This window comes from Pongo abelii, chromosome 3 (assembly GCF_028885655.2).
Source record: "Pongo abelii isolate AG06213 chromosome 3, NHGRI_mPonAbe1-v2.0_pri, whole genome shotgun sequence".
Lineage (NCBI taxonomy): Eukaryota > Metazoa > Chordata > Mammalia > Primates > Hominidae > Pongo > Pongo abelii.
Genome location: NC_071988.2, coordinates 190,478,255 through 190,497,025, shown reverse-complemented (window position 1 = coordinate 190,497,025; position 18,771 = coordinate 190,478,255). Strand labels below are relative to the sequence as shown.

The window sequence follows — 18,771 nt, the reverse complement described above, 5'->3', positions numbered from 1 at the left end:
CACAGCCTCTTGTTCTAGGAAGCACCCAGCTGTCAGGATTGGTGAACCCACCTATCCCCGTCACTGATAACCAGGGGAACCATGCCAGCTCCAGCTTCTGGACCAGAGTCCTACACTGCCTGAATTAAGTGAGGGGCCTAGCCTCCTGTTACTCTGGAAACAATCGAAAGGCAGGGTGGGCAGCTCTACCTACCCCAGCTTCTCATAGCCAGATGGCCCACATCTGCTAGAGCTTCCCACCCAATGGTACCACTTCTGCCTGAACTCTCTGGGCAGGTGCAACCCTGTGTTCTCCCAGGAAGCATTTGGACAGCAGATTAAGGCTGACACGCAAGGATTCAGCCTGTCTGCCAACAGGAGTCCCTCCCTGAGGGAGTGTTGTGGACCAGAACACACAACAAAAGAAACATGGGCATGGAGGCAGTAATCAGAAGGGGCTCCTGCAAGACCCAGGAGCAGACTAGAATTAAAAACAGTAGACTGAACCCACATTATGTCATAATCAAACCCCCAAGGGCATCAAAGAAGATGAAAGCAAAAAAGCCCATCTAAAGGATAGCAATGTCAAAGACTTTAGGAATATCAGTCCACACAGATGAGAAAGAACCATCTCAAGAACTCTGACAACCCAAAAATCCAGAGTATCTTCTTGTCTTCAAACAACTACACTAGTTTCCCAGCAATGGTTCTTAACTATGCTGAAATGGCTGAAATGTCAGAAATAGAATTCAGACCATGGATAAGGAATGAAGGTCATCAGCATTCAAGAGAAAGTCAAAACCCAATCTTAGCACTCTAAGGAATATAAGAAAACAATATAGGAGATAAAGACAAAAGGGTCATATTAAGAAAGAACCAAACTGAATTGATAGAGCTGAAAAACTCACTTCAAGAATTTCAGAATACAATTGCAAGTATTAACAGCAGAATCAACCAAGCTGAGGAAAGAACCTCAGAGATTGCAGAACAGTTACCTGAACTATCTCAGTCAGACAAAAATAAAGAAAAAACAACAAAGAATGAACAAAGCCTCCAAGAAATATGGGATTATGTGAAGAGACCAAATCTATGGCTCATTCTTGTCCCTGAAAGAGAGGGAGTGAAAACAACAACTTGGAAAGCATATCTAAGGGTATCATCCATGCACATTTCCTCAACTTTTTTAGAGTGGCCAACATTCAAATCCAGTAAATACAGAGAACCCCTTTATGATACTATACAAGATGACAATCACCAAGACACATTGCCATCAGATTCTCTAAGTTCAAAATGAAAGAAAAAAATTGTTAAAGGCAGTTCTAGAGAAGGGGAAGGTCAGTTACAAAGGGAACCCCATTAAACTAACAGCAGACCTTTCAGCAGAAACTCTACAAGCCAGAAGATATTGGGGGCCTATATTCAGCAATCTTAAAGAAAATACATTCCACTGAAGAATTTCATGTCTAGCTACACTAACTTTCATAAGTGAAGGAGAAATAAGATCCTTTTCAGACAAGCAAATACTATGGAAGTTGGTTACCATGAGGCCTGCCTTCCAAGAGGTCTTTTAGGGAATGCTTTAAATATGGAAAGGAAAGACTGTTACGGTCACCACAAAACACACTTAAGTACATAGACCATTGACACTGTAAAGCAACTACACAATCAAGTCTGCATAATAACCAGCTAACAACACAATAGAAATGAAGGTCATCAACATTCAAGAGAAAGTCAAAACCTAGTCCTGGCACTCTAAGGAATATAAGAAAACAATACATGAGATAAAGACAAAAGGGCCATTTAAGAAAGAACCAAACTGAATTGAAAGAGCTGAAAAACTCACTTCAAGAATTTCAGAATACAATTGCAAGTATTAATAGCAGAATCGACCAAGCTGAGGAAAGAATCTCAGAGACTGCAGAACAGTTATCTGAAATATCTCAGTCAGACATGTGCAGTTTAAAATCTGCACATGTCAATAATAACCTTGAATGTAAATGGGCTAATGCCCCAATTAAAAGGCACAGAGTGGCAAGTTGGATAAAGAAGCAAGACCCAACTGTATGCTGTTTATAAGAAACCCATCTCACAGGCAGTGACACCAGTAGGTTCAAAGTGAAGAGATGGGGAAAAACCTACCATATAAATGGAAAACAGAAAAATAGCAGGGATTGGTATTCTAATTTTAGACAAAACAGCCTTTAAATGAACAGTAAAAAAGGACAAGGCCAGGTATGGTGGCTCATGCCTGTAATCCTAGCACTTTGGGAAGCCAAGGTGTGTGGATACTCGAGGCCAGGATATCAAGACCAACCTGGACAACATGGTAGAACCCTGTCTCTACTAAAAATACAAAAATTAGCCAGGCGTGGTGATAGGCACCTGTAATCCCAGCTATTTGGGAGGCTGAGGCATGCAAATCACTTGAACCCAGGAGGCAGAGATTGTAGTAAGTGATGGAGTGAGACCCTGTGCCAGGAAAAAAAAAGAATATTTGTATTAGTCCATTTTCACACTGCTATAAAAAACTGCGTGAGACTGGGTAATTTATAAAGAAAAGTGCTTTTTTGTTGTTTTTTTGTTGTTGTTGTTGGTGGTGGTGGTTGTTGTTGTTGTTGTTGTTTTGAGATGGGAGTTTCACTCTTGTCGCCCAGGCTGGAGGGCAATGGTGTGATCTTGACTCACTGCAACCTCTGCCTCTGGGGTTCAAGCAATTCTCCTGCCTCAGCCTCCCAAGTAGCTGGGATTACAGGCATCCACCACCATGCCCAGCTAATTTTTGCATTTTTAGTGGAGACGGGGTTTCACCATGTTGGCCAGGCTGGTCTTGAACTCCTGACCTCAGGTGATTCACCTGCCTTGGCCTCCCAAAATGCTGGGATTACAGGTGTGAGCCACCGTGCCTGGCCAGAAAAGAGGTTTCATTGACTCAGTTCTGCATGGCTGGTGAGGCCTCAGGAAACTTACCATCATGGAAGAAGGCAAAGAGGAATCAAGGCACATCTTACATTGTGGCAGGAGAGAAAGAGAGAGTGAAGGGGAACTGTCACACACTTTTAAACCATCAGATCTCATGAGAACGCACTATTTCGTGGGAACTCATGAGAACAGCATATGGGGAACCTGCCCCCATGATCCAATCACCACCCACCAGGCTCTCTCTTGACATGTGGGGATTACAACTCGAGATGAGATTTGAGTAGGGACACAGAGCCAAACCATGTCAATATTACATAATGGTAAAGGGGTTAATTCAACAAGAAGACCTAATTATCCTAAATATAGATGCACCCGAGACAGGAGCACCTAGATTTATAAAGCAAATTCTTACAGACCTGTGAAGAGACTTAGATAACCACACAGGAATGATGGGAGAGTTCAATACCCCACTGACAGTATTAGACAGATCACTGAGGCAGAAAACTAGCAAAGACATTCGGTATCAAAACTTGACATTTGACCAAATGGGCCTAACAGATATCTACAGAACCCTCCACCCCAAAACGACAGAATATGCGTTCTTTTCATCTGCACATGGCACATACTCTAAAATTTGCTGCACAATTGGCCATAAAATAGTCCTCAGTAAATTTAAAAGAAAAAAAAAGTCATACCAACCACACTCTCAGACCATAGTGCAATAAAATATACATCAATACTAAGAAAATCACATAAAAGCATAGAATTTAAAGAACCTGTCCCTGAATGACTTTTTGGGTAAACAATGAAATTAAGGTGGAAATCAAGAAATTCTTTGAAACCAAAGATTACAAAGATACAACATACCAGAATCTCTGGGACACAGCTAAAGCAGTGTTACGAGGGAAGTTTATAGCACTGAATGCTCACATCAAAAAGTTAAAAAGATCTCTAATTAACAACCTAACATCACACCCAGAGGAACTAGAGAAATGAGCAAACCAGCCCCAAAGCTAGCAGAAGACAAGAAATAACCACAATCAGTGCTGAACTGAAGGAAATTGAGATGTAGAAAACCACACAGAAGATCAATGAATCTAATAATTGATTCTTTGAGAGAATAAGTAACATTGATAAATCACTAGCTAGACCAATAAAGAAAAAAATGACAAAAGGGGCATTACCACTAATCATGCAGAAATATTAAAAAAAAACTCAACAGAGGTGACCGTAAACACCTCTATGCACACAAAGTAGAAAACCTAGAAGAAAAGGATAAAATCCTGGGAACATACAACCTCCCAGGAATGGACTAGGAAGAAATAACTTGGTCCAGGACAGGAATAGACCAATAATGAGTTCCAAAATTGAATCACTAATAAAAAGCCTACCAACCACAAAGAGCCCAGGACCAGACGGATTCGCAGTCAAATTCTATCAGATATATAAAAAATAGCTTGTACCATTTCTACTGAAACTGTTTCAAAAAATTGAGGAAAGACTTCTCCCTAACTCATTTTATGAGGCCAGGATCATCCTGATACCAAAAAAAGAAAACTTGAGACCAATATTCTTGGTGAACATAGATGCAGAAATCCTTAACAAAATACTAGCAAAACAAATTCAGCAGCACATCAAAAAGCTATTCCCCCATGATCAAGTAGGCTTCATCCCTGGGATGCAAGGTTGGTTCAAAATGTGCAAATCAGCAAATGTGATTTACCACATACACAGAATTAAAATAAAAAAACAAATAATTATCTCAATAGATGAAGAAAATGCCTTCAATAAAATTCAATATCCTTTCATGTTAAAACCCTCGATTATGCATTGAAGGAACAGACTTCAAAATAATAAGACTCATCTATGACAAACCCATAGCCAACATACAGAATGGGCAAAAGCTAGAAGCATTCTCCTTGAAAAGCAGAACAAGATAAAAATGCTCTCTCCCATGACTCCTATTTGACATAGTACTGGAAATCCTAGCCAGAGGAATCAGGCAAGAGAAAAAAAAAAAGACATCCAAACAGGAAGAGAGGAAGTCAAACTACCTCTGTTTGAAGACAATATGATTCTATACCCAGAAAACCCCACAGTCTCTGCCCAAAAGCTCCTTGTTCTGATAAACAACTTCAGCAAAGTTTCAAGATACAAAATCAATGTAGCAAAATCAGCAACATTTCTATATACCAATAACATCCAAGCTAGAGCCAAATCCAGATTGCAATCCCATTTATGATTACCACAGGCCGGGTGCGGTGGCTCACGCCTGTAATCCCAACACTTTGGCAGGTCAGGGTGGGCAGATCATGAGGTCAAGAGATTGAGACCATCCTGGCCAACGTGGTGAAACCCCATCTCTACGAAAAATACAAAAAATTAGTGGGGCTTGGTGGCAGGCACCTGTAATCCCAGCTACTTGGGAGGCTGAGGCAGGAGAATCGCTTGAACCTGGGAGGCAGAGGTTGTGCCATTGCACTCCAGCCTGGGCAAAAGGAGTGAAACTCTGTCTCAAAAAAAAAAAATGACCACAATAAGAATAAAATTTCTAGGAATACAACTACCCAGGAAGGTGAAAGACCTCTACAATGAGAATTACGAAACACTGCTAAAAGAAATCAGAGATGACACAAACAAATGGAAAAACAGTAATTGCTCATGGAAGGAAGAATCAATATTGTTAAAATGGCCATACTGCCCAAAGCAATTTATAGATTCAATGCTATTTCATCAAACCAATGACATTCTTAACAGAATTAGAAAAAATATTGTAAAATTAATATGGAACCAAAAAAAGAACCCGAATAGCCAAGGCAATCTTAAGCAAAGAGAACAAAGCTGGAAGTGTCACACTGACTGACTTCAAAACTATACTACAAAACTACAGTAACTAATCAGTGTGGTACTGATACAAAAACAGACACATAGAACAATGGAACTGAATAGAGAGCCCAGAAAAACTGCTACAAACCTACAACCATCTGATGGTCAATGAAGTTGGCAAAAACAAGCAATGGTGAAAATACTCCACCTTCAATAAATGGTACTAAGATAACTGAGTAGCCATATGCAAAAGATTGAACCTGGACCCCTACATTATACCACCTACAAAAATCAACTGAAGAAGGATTAAAGACTTAAGTGTAAAACATAAAACTATAAAAACCCTGGAAGATAACAAAGAAAATACCATTCTGGACATAGGATCAGGTAAGGATTTCATGACAAATACACCAAAAGCTGTTGCAACAAAAATAAAAATCAACAAATGGGACCTAGTCAAACTAAAGAGCTTCTGCACAGCAAAAGAAACCATCAGCAGAGTAAACAGACAACCTAACAGAATGGGAAAAAATATTTTCAACTATGCATCTGACAAAGGTCTAATATTCAGCATCTGTAAAGAACTTAAATTTACAAGCAAAAAAACAACATCCTGTTAAAAAGTGGGCAAAAGACACAGACACTTCTCTTTTTTTTTTATTATTATACTTCAAGTTCTAGGGTACATGTGCACAATGTGCAGGTTTGTTACATATGAATACATGTGCCATGTTGGTGTGCTGCACCCATTAACTCGTCATTTACAACAGGTATTTCTCTTAATGCCGTCCCTCCCCACTCCCTGCATCCCATGACAGGCCCTGGTGTGTGATGTTCCCCACCCTGTGTGCGAGTGTTCTCATTGTTCAGTTCCCACCTATGAGTGAGAACATGCGGTGTTTGGTTTTCTGTCCGTGCGATAGTTTGCTCAGAATGATAGTTTCCAGCTTCATCCATGTCCCTACAAAGGACATGAACTCATCCTTTTTTATGGCTGCATAGTATTCTGTGGTGTATATGTGCCACATTTTCTTAATCCAGTCTATCATTGATGGACATTTGGGTTGATTCCAAGTCTTTGCTATTGTGAATAGTGCCACAGTAAACATACATGTGCATGTGTCTTTATAGTAACATGATTTATAATCTTTTGGGTATATACACAGTAATGGGATGGCTAGGTCAAATGGTATTTCTAGTTCTAGATCTTTGAGGAATCGCCACACTGTCTTCCACAATGGTTGAACTCGTTTACACTCCTACCAACAGTGTAAAAGTGTTCCTATTTCTCCACATCCTCTCCAGCACCTGTTGTTTCCTGACTTTTCAATGATCGCCATTCTAACTCGTGTGAGATGGTATCTCTCATTGTGATTTTGAGTTGCATTTCTCTGGTGACCAGCGATGATGAGCATTTTTTCATTGTCTGTTGGCTGCATAAATGTCCTTTTGAGAAGTGTCTGTTCATATTCTTTGCCCACTTTTTGATGGGGTTGTTTGATTTTTTCTTATAAATTTGTTTAAGTTCTTTGTAGATTCTGGATATTAGCCCTTTGCCAGATGGATAGATTGTAAAAATTTTCTCCCATTCTGTAGGTTGCCTGTTCACTCTGATGGTAGTTTCTCTTGCTGTGCAGAAGCTCTTTAGTTTAATTAAATCTCATTTGTCTATTTTGGCTTTTGTTGCCATTGCTTTTGGTGTTTTAGTTATGAAGTCCTTGCCCATGCCTATGTCCTGAATGGTATTGCCTAGGTTTTCTTCTAGGGTTTTTATGGTTTTAGGTCTAACATTAAAGTCTTTAATCCATCTTGAATTAATTTTTGTATAAGGTGTAAGGAAGGGATCCAGTTTCAGCTTTATACATATGGCTAGCCAGTTTTCCCAGCACCATTTATTAAATAGGGAATCGTTTCCACATTTCTTGTTTTTGTCAGGTTTGTCAAAGATCAGATGGTTGTAGATGTGCGGTATTATTTCTGAGGGCTCTGTTCTGTTCCATTGGTCTATATCTCTGTTTTGGTACCAGTACCATGCTGTTTTGGTTACTGTAGCCTTGAAGTATAGTTTGAAGTCAGGTAGCATGATGCCTCCAGCTTTGTTCTTTTTGCTTAGGTTGTCTTGGTAATGCAGGCTCTTTTTTGGTTCCATATGAACTTTAAAGTAGTTTTTTCCAATTCTGTAAAGAAAGTCATTGGTAGCTTGATGGGGATGGTGGTGAATCTATAAATTACCTTGGGCAGTATGGCCATTTTCACGATATTGATTCTTCCTATCCATGAGCATGGGATGTTCTTCCATTTGTTTGTGTCCTCTTTTATTTCATTGAGCAGTGATTTGCAGTTCTCCTTGAAGAGGTCCTTCACATCCCTTGTAAGTTGGATTCCTAGGTATTTTATTCTCTTTGAAGCAATTGTGAGTGGGAGTTCACTCATGATTTGGCTCTCTGTTTGTCTGTTGTTGGTGTATAGGAATGCTTGTGATTTTTGCACATTGATTTTGTTTCCTAAGACTTTGCTGAAGTTGCTTATCAGCTTAAGGAGATTTTGGGCTCAGACGATGAGGTTTTCTAAATTTACAATCATGTCATCTGCAAACAGGGACAATTTGACTTCCACTTTTCCTAATTGAATACCCTTTATTTCTTTCTCCTGCCTGATTGCCCTGGCTGGAACTTCCAGCAGCATGTTGAATATGAGTGGTGAGAGAGGGCACCCCTGTCTTGTGCCAGTTTTCAAAGGGAATGCTTCCAGTTTTTGCCCATTCAGTATGATATTGGCTGTGGGTTTGTCATAAATAGCTCTTATTATTTTGAGATACATCCCATCAAAACCTAGTTTATTGAGAGTTTTTAGCATGAAGTGTTGTTGAATTTTGTCAAAGGCCTTTTCTGCATCTATTGAGATAATCATGTGGTTTTTGTCTTTGGTTCTGTTTATATGATGGATTATGTTTATTGATTTGCATGTGTTGAACCAGCCTTGCATCCCAGGGATGAAGCCAACTTGATCATGGTGGACAAGCTTTTGGATGTGCTGCTGGATTCAGTCTGCCAGTATTTTATGGAGGATTTTTACATCGATGTTCATCGGGGATATTGGTCCAAAATTCTTTTTCTGTTGTGTCTCTGCCAGGCTTTGGTATCAGGATGATGCTGACCTCATAAAATGAGTTAGGGAGGATTCCCTCTTTTTCTATTGATGGAATAGTTTCAGAAGGAATGGTACCAGCTCTTCTTTGTACCTCTGGTAGAATTCAGCTGTGACTCTGTCTGGTCCTGGACTTTTTTTGATTGGTGGGCTATTAATTGTTGCTTCAATTTCAGAGCCTGTTATTGGTCTATTCAGGGATTCAACTTCTTCCTGGTTTAGTCTTGGGAGGGTGTATGTGTCCAGGAATTTATCCATTTCTTCTAGATTTTCTAGTTTATTTGCATAGAGGTGTTTATAGTATTCTTTGATAGTAGTTTGTATTTCTGTGGGATCGGTGGTGATATTCCCTTTATCATTTTTTATTGCATCTATTTGATTCTTTTCCCTTTTCTTCATTAGTCTTGCTAGCGGTCTATCAATTTTGTTGATCTTTTCAAAAAACCAGGCCAGGAAGCTCGAACTGGGTGGAGCCCATGCAGCTCGATGAGGCCTGTCTGCCTCTGTACACTCCACCTCTGGGGGCAGGGCATAGCTGAACAAAAGACAGCAGAAACTTCTACAGGCTTAAATGTCCCTGTCTGACAGCTGTGAAGGGAGTAGTTGTTCTCCCAGCATGATGTTTGACATCTGAGAATGGACAGACTGCCTCCTCAAGTGGGTCCCTGACCCCCGAGTAGCCTAACTGGGAGACACCTCCCAGTAGGGGATGATTGACACCTAATACAGCTGAGTATCCCTCTGAGACGAAGCTTCCAGAGGAAGGATCAGGCAGCAACATTTGCTGTTCTGCAATATTTGCTGTTCTGCAGCCTCCGCTGGTGATACCCAGGCAAACAGTGTCTGGAGTGGTCCTCCAGCAAACTCCACCAGACCTGAAGCTGAAGGTCCTGACTGTTAGAAGGAAAAGTGACAAACAGAAAGGAATAGAATCAATACCAACAAAAAGGACATCCACACCAAAGCCCCATCTGTAGGTCACCATCATCAAAAACCAAAGGTAGATAAAACCACAAAGATGGGGAGAAACCAGAGCAGAAAAGCTGAAAATTCTAAAAATCAGAGCACCTCTTCTCCTCCAAAGGAACGCAGCTCCTCGCCAGCAATGGAACAAAGCTGGAAGGAGAATGACTTTGACGAGTTGACAGAAGTAGGCTTCAGAAGATTGGTAATAACAAACTTCTCCGAGCTAAAGGAGGATGTTCGAACCCATCGCAAAGAAGCTAAAAACCTTGAAAATCGATTAGACGAATGGTTAACTAGAATAAACAGCATAGAGAAGACCTTAAATGACCTGATGGAGCTGAAAACCATGGCATGAGAACTACGTGACGCATGCACAAGCTTCAGTAGCCGATTCGATCAAGTGGAAGAAAGGGTATCAGTGATTGAAGAGCAAATGAATGAAATGAAGCGAGAAGAGAAGTTTAGAGAAAAAAGAGTAAAAAGAAATGAACAAAGCCTCCAAGAAATATGGGACTATGTGAAAAGACCAAATCTATATCTGATTGGTGTACCTGAAAGTGATGGGGAGAATGGAACAAGTTGGAAAACACTCTTCAGGATATTATCCAGGAGAACTTCCCCAACCTAGCAAGGCAGGCCAACATTCAAATTCAGGAAATACAGAGAATGCCACAAAGATACTCCTCGAGAAGAGCAACCCCAAGACACCTAATTGTCAGATTCACCAAAGTTGAAATGAAGGAAAAAATGTTAAGGGCAGCCAGAGAGAAAGGTCGGGTTACCCACAAAGGGAAGCCCATCAAACTAACAGCGGATCTCTCGGCAGAAACTCACTCTACAAGCCAGAAGAGAGTGGGGACCAATATTCAACATTCTTAAAGAAAAGAATTTTCAACCCAGAATTTCATATCCAGCTAAACTAAGCTTCATAAGTGAAGGAGAAGTAAAATCCTTTACAGACAAGCAAATGCTGAAAGATTTTTTCACCACCAGGCCTGCCTTACAAGAGCTCCTGAAGGAAACACTAAACATGGGAAGGAACAACCAGTACCAGCCATGCAAGAACATGCCAAATTGTAAAGACCATCGACGTTAGGAAGAAACTGCATCAACTAATGAGCAAAATAACCAGCTAACATCATAATGACAGATCAAATTCACGCATAACAATATTCACCTTAAATGTAAATGAGCTAAATGCCCCAATTAAAAGACACAGACTGGCAAATTGGATAAAGAGTCAAGACCCATCAGTGTGCCATATTCAGGAGACCCATCTCATGTGCAGAGACACACATAGGCTCAAAATAAAGGGATGGAGGAAGATCTACCAAGCAAATGGAAAACAAAAAAAGGCAGGGGTTGCAATCCTAGTCTCTGACAAAACAGACTTTAAACCAACAAAGATGAAAAGAGACAAAGAAGACCATTACATAACGGTAAAGGGATCAATTCAACAAGAAAAGCTAACTATCCTAAATTTATATGCACCCAATACAGGAGCACCCAGATTCATAAAGCAAGCCCTTAGAAACCTGCAAAGAGACTTAGACTCCCACACAATCATAATGGCAGACTTTAACACCCCACTCTCAACATTAGACAGATGAACAAGACAGAAAGTTAACAAGGATATCCAGGAATTGAACTCAGCTCTGCACCAAGCAGACCTAATAGACATCTACAGAACTCTCCACCCCAAATCAACAGAATATACACTCTTCTCAGCACCACACCGCACTTATTCCAAAATTGACCACATAGTTGGAAGTAAAGCACTCCTCAGCAAATGTAAAAGAACAGAAATCACAACAAACTGTCTCTCAGACCACAGTGCAATCAAACTAGTACTCAGGATTAAGAAACTCACTCAAAACCGCACAACTACATGGAAACTGAACAACCTGCTTCTGAATGACTACTGGGTAAATAACGAAATAAAGGCAGAAATAAAGGTGTTCTTTGAAACCAATGAGAACAAAGACACAACATACCTGAATCTCTGGGACACATTTAAAGCAGTGTGTAGAGGGAAATTTATAGCACTAAATGCCCACAAGAGAAAGCAGGAAAGATCTAAAATGGACACAGACACTTCTCAAAAGAAGACATACACGCAGCCAACAAACATGTGAAGGAATGCTTAACATTACTTATGTTGGGAGAAATGAAAATTAAAACTACAATGAGATACTATCTTGCATCAGTCAGAATGGCTATTATTAAGAAGTCAAAAAATAACAGATGTTGGCAAAGTCATGTAGAAAAGGGAACAATTATACACTGCTGGTGGAAATGTAAATTAGTTCAACTATTTCAGAAAGCAGTTTGGCAATTTCTCAAAAAACTTAGAATTACCATTTGACCCAGCAATCCCATTATTGGGTATATACCCAAAGAAATATAATTCACTCTACCATTAAAACACATGCATACATATATTTATCACAGCACTATTCATGTAGCAAAGATGTGGAATTAACCTAAATGTCCATCAGTGGTGGACTGGTAAAGATAAAATGGTGCATATATACCATGGAATACAATGCAACCACAAAAAAGAATGAGATTATGTCATTTTCAGCAACATGGATGGAGCTGGAGACCATTATCCTAAGTGAACTAACACAGGAACCAAAAACCAAATACCACATGTTCTCACTTGTTAAGTGGGAGTTAGACATTGAGTACCTATGGATACAAAAAAGGGAACAACAGACACCACGGCCTACTTGAGGGTAGAGGGTGGGAGGTGGGTGAGAATTGAAAAACTACCTTTTGGGTACTGTGCTTATTACCTGGGTGATGAAATAATCCATACCCCCACAATGCACAATTTACCTACAAAACAAACATGCATATGTACCCCTGAACTTAAAAGTTAAACAATAAAAAAATACAACCAAAGAAAATGTAAATGTAAAAATTTGGTTGGGAGCAGCAAATGCAAAATTCTAATATAGTACTCTACTTGAAAATGTCATGGAGAACTTCAATAAAGAGACATTAAAGAATATAATCTTACAGTCTTTAAATTTCAAAGTTATGACCTTCAGACCATATATGATGTAAGACTGAGAGATGGGGTTATCAGAATACTTCCTTACAAGGGTGAAATAGCTAAAAATGAAGCTGAATGGAAAGTCTCAGGAAGTATATGATACTTAATGGAAGAGAGGTTTATTTCTGTCATTTTGTCTGGGGAATTTTTCTTCAAAATATGTTTGGATTTTATGGGCTAAATAAAATGTTTTAAATGAAAAAAAATCTGAATAAATAAAGACTTGAATAGACATTTCACCAAAAAGATATATGGATAACAAGTATATGAAAAGATGTTCAACATCATGTGTTATCAGGAAAATGGAAGTTAATAGAACAATGAGACACCACTACACACCTATTAGAATGGCCAAAATCTAAAACATTATCAAATGCTAGCAAGGATGTGGAATGACTGAAATGCTCATTACTTGCTTGTGGAAATACAGAATGGTACAGACACTTTGGAAAACAGTTTGGCAGTTTCTTGCAAAACTAAATATACTCTTATATAATCCAGAAATTGTACTCCTTGTTATTTACTCAAATGAGTTGAAAACTTATGCCTACACAAAAATATGCACGTGGGTATTTATGTGGCTTTATTCATAATTTTCAAAATTTGGAAAATGACCAAGATATTCCTCAGTAGGTAAATGGATAAATAAACCGTGATACATCCAGACAATAGAATATTATTCAACTCTAAAATGAAATGAGCCATGAAGTCCTGAAAACACATGAAAGGCCTTTAAATGCACATTATTACTAAGTGAAAAAGGTCAATTTCAAAAGACTAGATATTGTGTGATTCCACTTATATGAGATTTGGGAAAAGTCAAAACTATGAAGACAGTCAAAGGATTTTTGATCACCAGAGGTTGAGAGGAGAGAGGGATGAATGGGTGGAGGATTTTTTTTCGCAGCGGTAAAACTACTATGTGTGATGCTGTAATGGTGGATACATGTCATTACAAATTTGCCAAAACTCATAGAACGTACACTATCACAGGTGAACACAAATGTAAGCTATGAAACTTGGGAGATTATGATTTTCACTGTAGGTTCATCAATTGTAACAAATGTACTACTTTCATATAAGGGTTTTGATAGTCTCAGAGGCTATGCATATTTTAGGATGGGGTATACAAGAAATCTCTATTTCTTCTTCCAGTTTTTCTGTGAACCTAAAACTGCTCTGAAAATAAAGTATATTAAAAAATCACAGTGATAGCAGTTTTAGAAAAATACAGACCCAGAGACTCTAGAAATTTTTACCATCTCTTATCTTTACCATATGCTTAATGTAAGAGTGGTTTATTTCTGTCATTGGAATAAGAAAGAATCTTAATATATTACCAAATTGGCTTTCACTCTTTACTTGTTTTATACCCTTTACCACATTTCCAAGTCTTTGGCTGGAAGATAAATTTTTTTTTTTTTTTTTTCAGATGAATGAGCCGCCAATCTTTGACCCCTTCTTTTTGAAAGAATAATAGAGGAGATGGGATGCAACCTGGTATCCGTTTCAAAAGAGGATCTGTTTCTAACTTCTTTATTTAGACCTCTTCTTGGGTAGGAATTATTGACAGTAATTGTGTCCAATCATAATTACATTTGAGGTAGGTCTAATAGCAGACACTGTTCTGTTTTGTGTTTTTGTTTTTGACTTTAAAGAGCAAGCTGGCACTATGGTTTCATAGGGAACCCCGGCAGCATTTCATGCTCTATTTATTATAATAATGTAAAATTTCTCTTTCAATGAGTTCCTTTTCTGGAATTTTTTTGACATGAAAATACCAACAGAGAGAATATTTCTTTAGCAAATAAAGCAGTAGATGAAAAGCTCTCTGCTGTGGGTCAGAGAAGTAGAGTTGGCACAAAGAAGAAAAATACATCATGAAGAGACAATACTGACAACAGTTGAGTTTCTAGTTCATTGAACACCTGCTCTGAGTCAGGTGCTGATCTAGACATGGACATAAATAAGCAAAAGAAAAAAGTCATTGCTTTTAAGGAGTTTGCCTTCTAATGAAGTAGGAAGATAATAAAGAAACATATAACATATGATATAATTTTATGTAGTAATAGAGTCTGTGACTCAATAGGGAGTGATGTAGAATGTGGGAGAAGAAATTAGCTATGCAATTGTTTGGGAGAAAGAAATTTCCAGGCAGAAGTGACAGTTGGTCAGTGCTCCTGAGAAAAGAATGAACTTTGGTCAAGCTATACAGAGAAGGCCAGCATAGCTAGGTGGCACAAAAGAGCACAGTGCAAGATGAGCGTGGAGGGGTTTGAAAGGTGATGGAATGTTGGATCTTGTAGGCTGTGAAACCTAAATATTAAAGAAAGCCATTGGAACAGTTTGGCCAGGATATGAATATGATCTAACTTGCATTTATAAAAGATGTTTCCAGTGACACGAGCATAGAGAGAAGGAGGTGGGATGAGAAGCATGTTACTATGATAGTCATGGAACTTGGAATCGGTTGGATACAATTAGAAGGGATCAGTATTTGACCATCAGTATTTGACCATCAGTATTTAGGTTAACTCTGAGTGAAGTTCCAGATAACTGGAAAATTCAAGAAAGAACTTGCTGATGAACCATATAATGGTTAGGAGGTTAAGAGAGGAAACAAGGATGACCTGGAGAATTTTGCCTTGTGATAGGGTGAGTACTATTTAGAGAGACAGAGAAGAGGAGGTATGAGGATGTGGAGGATTCAAGAGTTCTGTTTTGGAACAAACTAGTCTGAGCAGCATATGAGACATTCCAGGAATAGCTTGAACTCAGGCAGTGACCAGGGCTTGAGATAAATAGATGGGAGTATTTAGCACAGAAATAATACATAAAGCCATAGGAGTTGGTGAAATCACCATGAGTGAGTATAAATGGAAGAGAGATGAAATTTTGTTCAGTCCAACATTTTAAAGTCAGAAATCAATTGAGGAGCTGGAAAAAAAGATTGAGAAGTAGCCAGTGAGGTAGGAAAAAAACAAGGAGAAGGTGGTGTTCTTTAAGTCAAGCGTAGAATGTGTTTTAAGAAGAGGGAATAATCAACTATGTAGACGTTGAGTAGGATGAGAAGGGATGTAGCAGTGTGGAGGTTGTTGGTTACCGTGAGAGAGCAGTTTCACAAGGGAGTGATCAGGATAAAAATGTTGATGGAGTAGTTTGAGGAAAGACTGGGAGGTGAAGAAGTGAAGAAGGCAAGAACAGACAAGTTTTTCGTTTTCATATAAAAGGGAGCAGAGATATGGAGTGATAGTTGGAGTCATTGATGAGATTAAGTGAAGATTTTTTTTCTAATATGGGAGAATGACATCTTTTTTGTTGTGAAACTGGATTTGAGTTGGTTTTGGTGCCAGGCAGGTATGTCTTCTAATTTGTTTCCTAGGACTGTAAATAATACATTTGCTTGTTAGCCCAATAAATCTCTCAGCCCCTGTCCATAATTGCAGTAATTTAATGAGTCATCCATGATTTTATCATTTTGCATAATTCATTTGAACAGTAGAAACTTTCCTCTAATTCGATGGACTATTTCTCAAGCTCTTAATCATATCTATATAAGATTTGATTATGGAAAGGGGTATTTATCATGTAATAAGGATTTAATTTCTGTACAAAAGTGATTTACTTGATTTTTAATGGTTTTAAACCATTAAAAATAACCTTTTAGAAATAATTTATATGTGTTCTGCATTTGTATGTAGTCTTCATACTAATAGGCAATTAGCAATTATAGCAAATGTCAAAAAATATGTGAACCTAAAATTAATCTCTATCAGCCTCATATACTGGATGCAAGAAAATTTCACACGTAACTTAAAGCAACGTGGTGTTATAATGCAATGTTTTAATTTAACCAGCATCCAGAGACTATATAGTAGTTTTCTTAGGTAAGTTTTAAGTTTTTGAAAGAGAGATATATACATTTCATGTATTAATATAATTTTTAAAGACTTCTATTTAATGTATCAATTACTTTATTATATCTAGTGAATTATTTTTAAAAATCCTTTGAAAGTATAATCCACAACTTCAAATGTTACTAAAATATGCAATGTATTGGTTTGTAGCCATCAGTATTTAGCTTAAGTATGGGTGAAGTTTCCTATAACTGCATTATCATTTTCTGTGAAACATGCACAATCTTGAGAAAAGTTCTCCATGAGTATATTTAATCCTTTTGTGATTGAAAGCACCAATGTAGCATGCTTGTGATTATAGTAGAAATGTAGTTCTCTGAGAGCATAGGTGGATATAAAATCTGCAGGTAATCTTATGTATTGCCTATTTTGGAAAGACTATACTATTCCTATCACCCTTCCTCTCCAAATAAAAACAAAATCAAGGCATCTTCTAAATAGCATCATAACTTCAGAAAAAAAATTGTTATAATTTTAGCTGTTTTTTTTTCTAAATTCTTGAAATGTTGTACTATTTGTTAACATTTTGAGATACACCTTAAAGACGTTTTCAACACTTGGTCAGTTTGAGGCCTCCAGAAAAGTGGTGAATTTCAGATGAGTATTTCTTCTTTACTGGGAGAATGGAGGTTGATCTTGTCTATTTATTAAAGAATGCCTGGTCCATGGTCACTTTGAGGCAACTGTGGCCTCAGACTCTCATCTGTCTTCTTACTCCACTTAGCTATATTTGGTAACTGAGCTCATGTTTCAGCAGACTGCCATGATCAGGAATTCTAGCAGCAGGCTGGGAAGCACCCCCAGGACTGAGGGCTGAGTGCTTAGAAATAAAGGCACTTAACATAGAAGGAACTATATTTACAGATCTGATAAACATAGGATTTAAACATGTTCCTCTGTACTGTGGACTTGTAGCTGAAAATCACCACCTGCCATTTCAGCATATTTTTAATTAATTAAAGGTATAGTATGTGATTCCAAGTAGAAGTGACACTCCAATGAAAGCTCTTCTTCCTGTGATCTTCTATGTGCATTTAAATTTTACTCAAGTGGTAGATTATCTTAACATAGTAATCCAGTAACTATTGTAAAATAGCTACCTGTTTTACTCACATTGTTAGGTAAAAGTGGTCATTAATGATGATGAATATTACAGACATAGTTCATAACAAGAAAATCAAATTGATTGTCAGGAATCATATAGGGACTGGGTTTAAGCCAAGTTTTCCCAACCTGTGGCCCAGGATGGCTTTGAATGTGGCCCAACACAAATTTGTAAACTTTCTTAAAACATTATGAGATTTTTTTGTGATTTTTTTTTTTAGCTCATCAGCTATCATTAGTGTTAGTATATTTTATGTGTGGCCCAAGACAATTCTTCCTCTTCTAGTGTGCCCCAGGGAAGCCAAAAGATTGGACACCTCTGGTTGAAGTCATGCATTGATTTCTCAGATCAGTTCCTAATACATCAAGCATCCAAGAAATGTTTGTTGGAAGAATAACTAAATGGATGAATGGACGAACCTAACTTACATATTTTTATACTGTATACCTTTAATTTGGGGCAATCTAAGATTGTATCTAGGATTAAAATAAAAAGCCCAAGCAATTTTCTCTATATATTGATTTAATTCAGTTGATAATGACTCAACATTCCATTTTTCATCTATTAATAACATTATAAATGGGATTATGAATACTTATAAATAATATAAATATAAGACTAATGTCAAAGATTTCTTCATATTGTTAGTGGGTACTAGATCATACAACATCAGAAGATGTCAGAATTAAATATAGCCTGTAGGGTAGGACACTTGTTCATAACAAGGATAAGTCTTTTCTTTAGTTGTCAAAATGACCCCACAAGACCCGTGTTACCTGTTCTGTAGAGTCTGTGTTGAATGTAGTCTAATATTTTAATCCTCCAAATAGCAAATATAGGTAAATAGAACA

The 18,771-nt window shown here is 38.0% G+C and overlaps 1 protein-coding gene across 1 annotated transcript in view; it reads left to right on the top strand.

Annotated features, from left to right (window-relative positions):
* Positions 1 to 16,499, top strand: part of DDX60L (DExD/H-box 60 like) — a 142,645-nt gene extending 126,146 nt beyond the window's left edge. The window contains exon 38 of the mRNA XM_054554682.2: positions 14,331 to 16,499. Within this exon, the coding sequence (XP_054410657.1) occupies positions 14,331 to 14,334 (4 nt within the window). The 3' untranslated portion in view covers positions 14,335 to 16,499. The remainder of the gene's footprint in view (positions 1 to 14,330) is intronic.
* Positions 16,500 to 18,771: the final 2,272 nt, after the last annotated feature.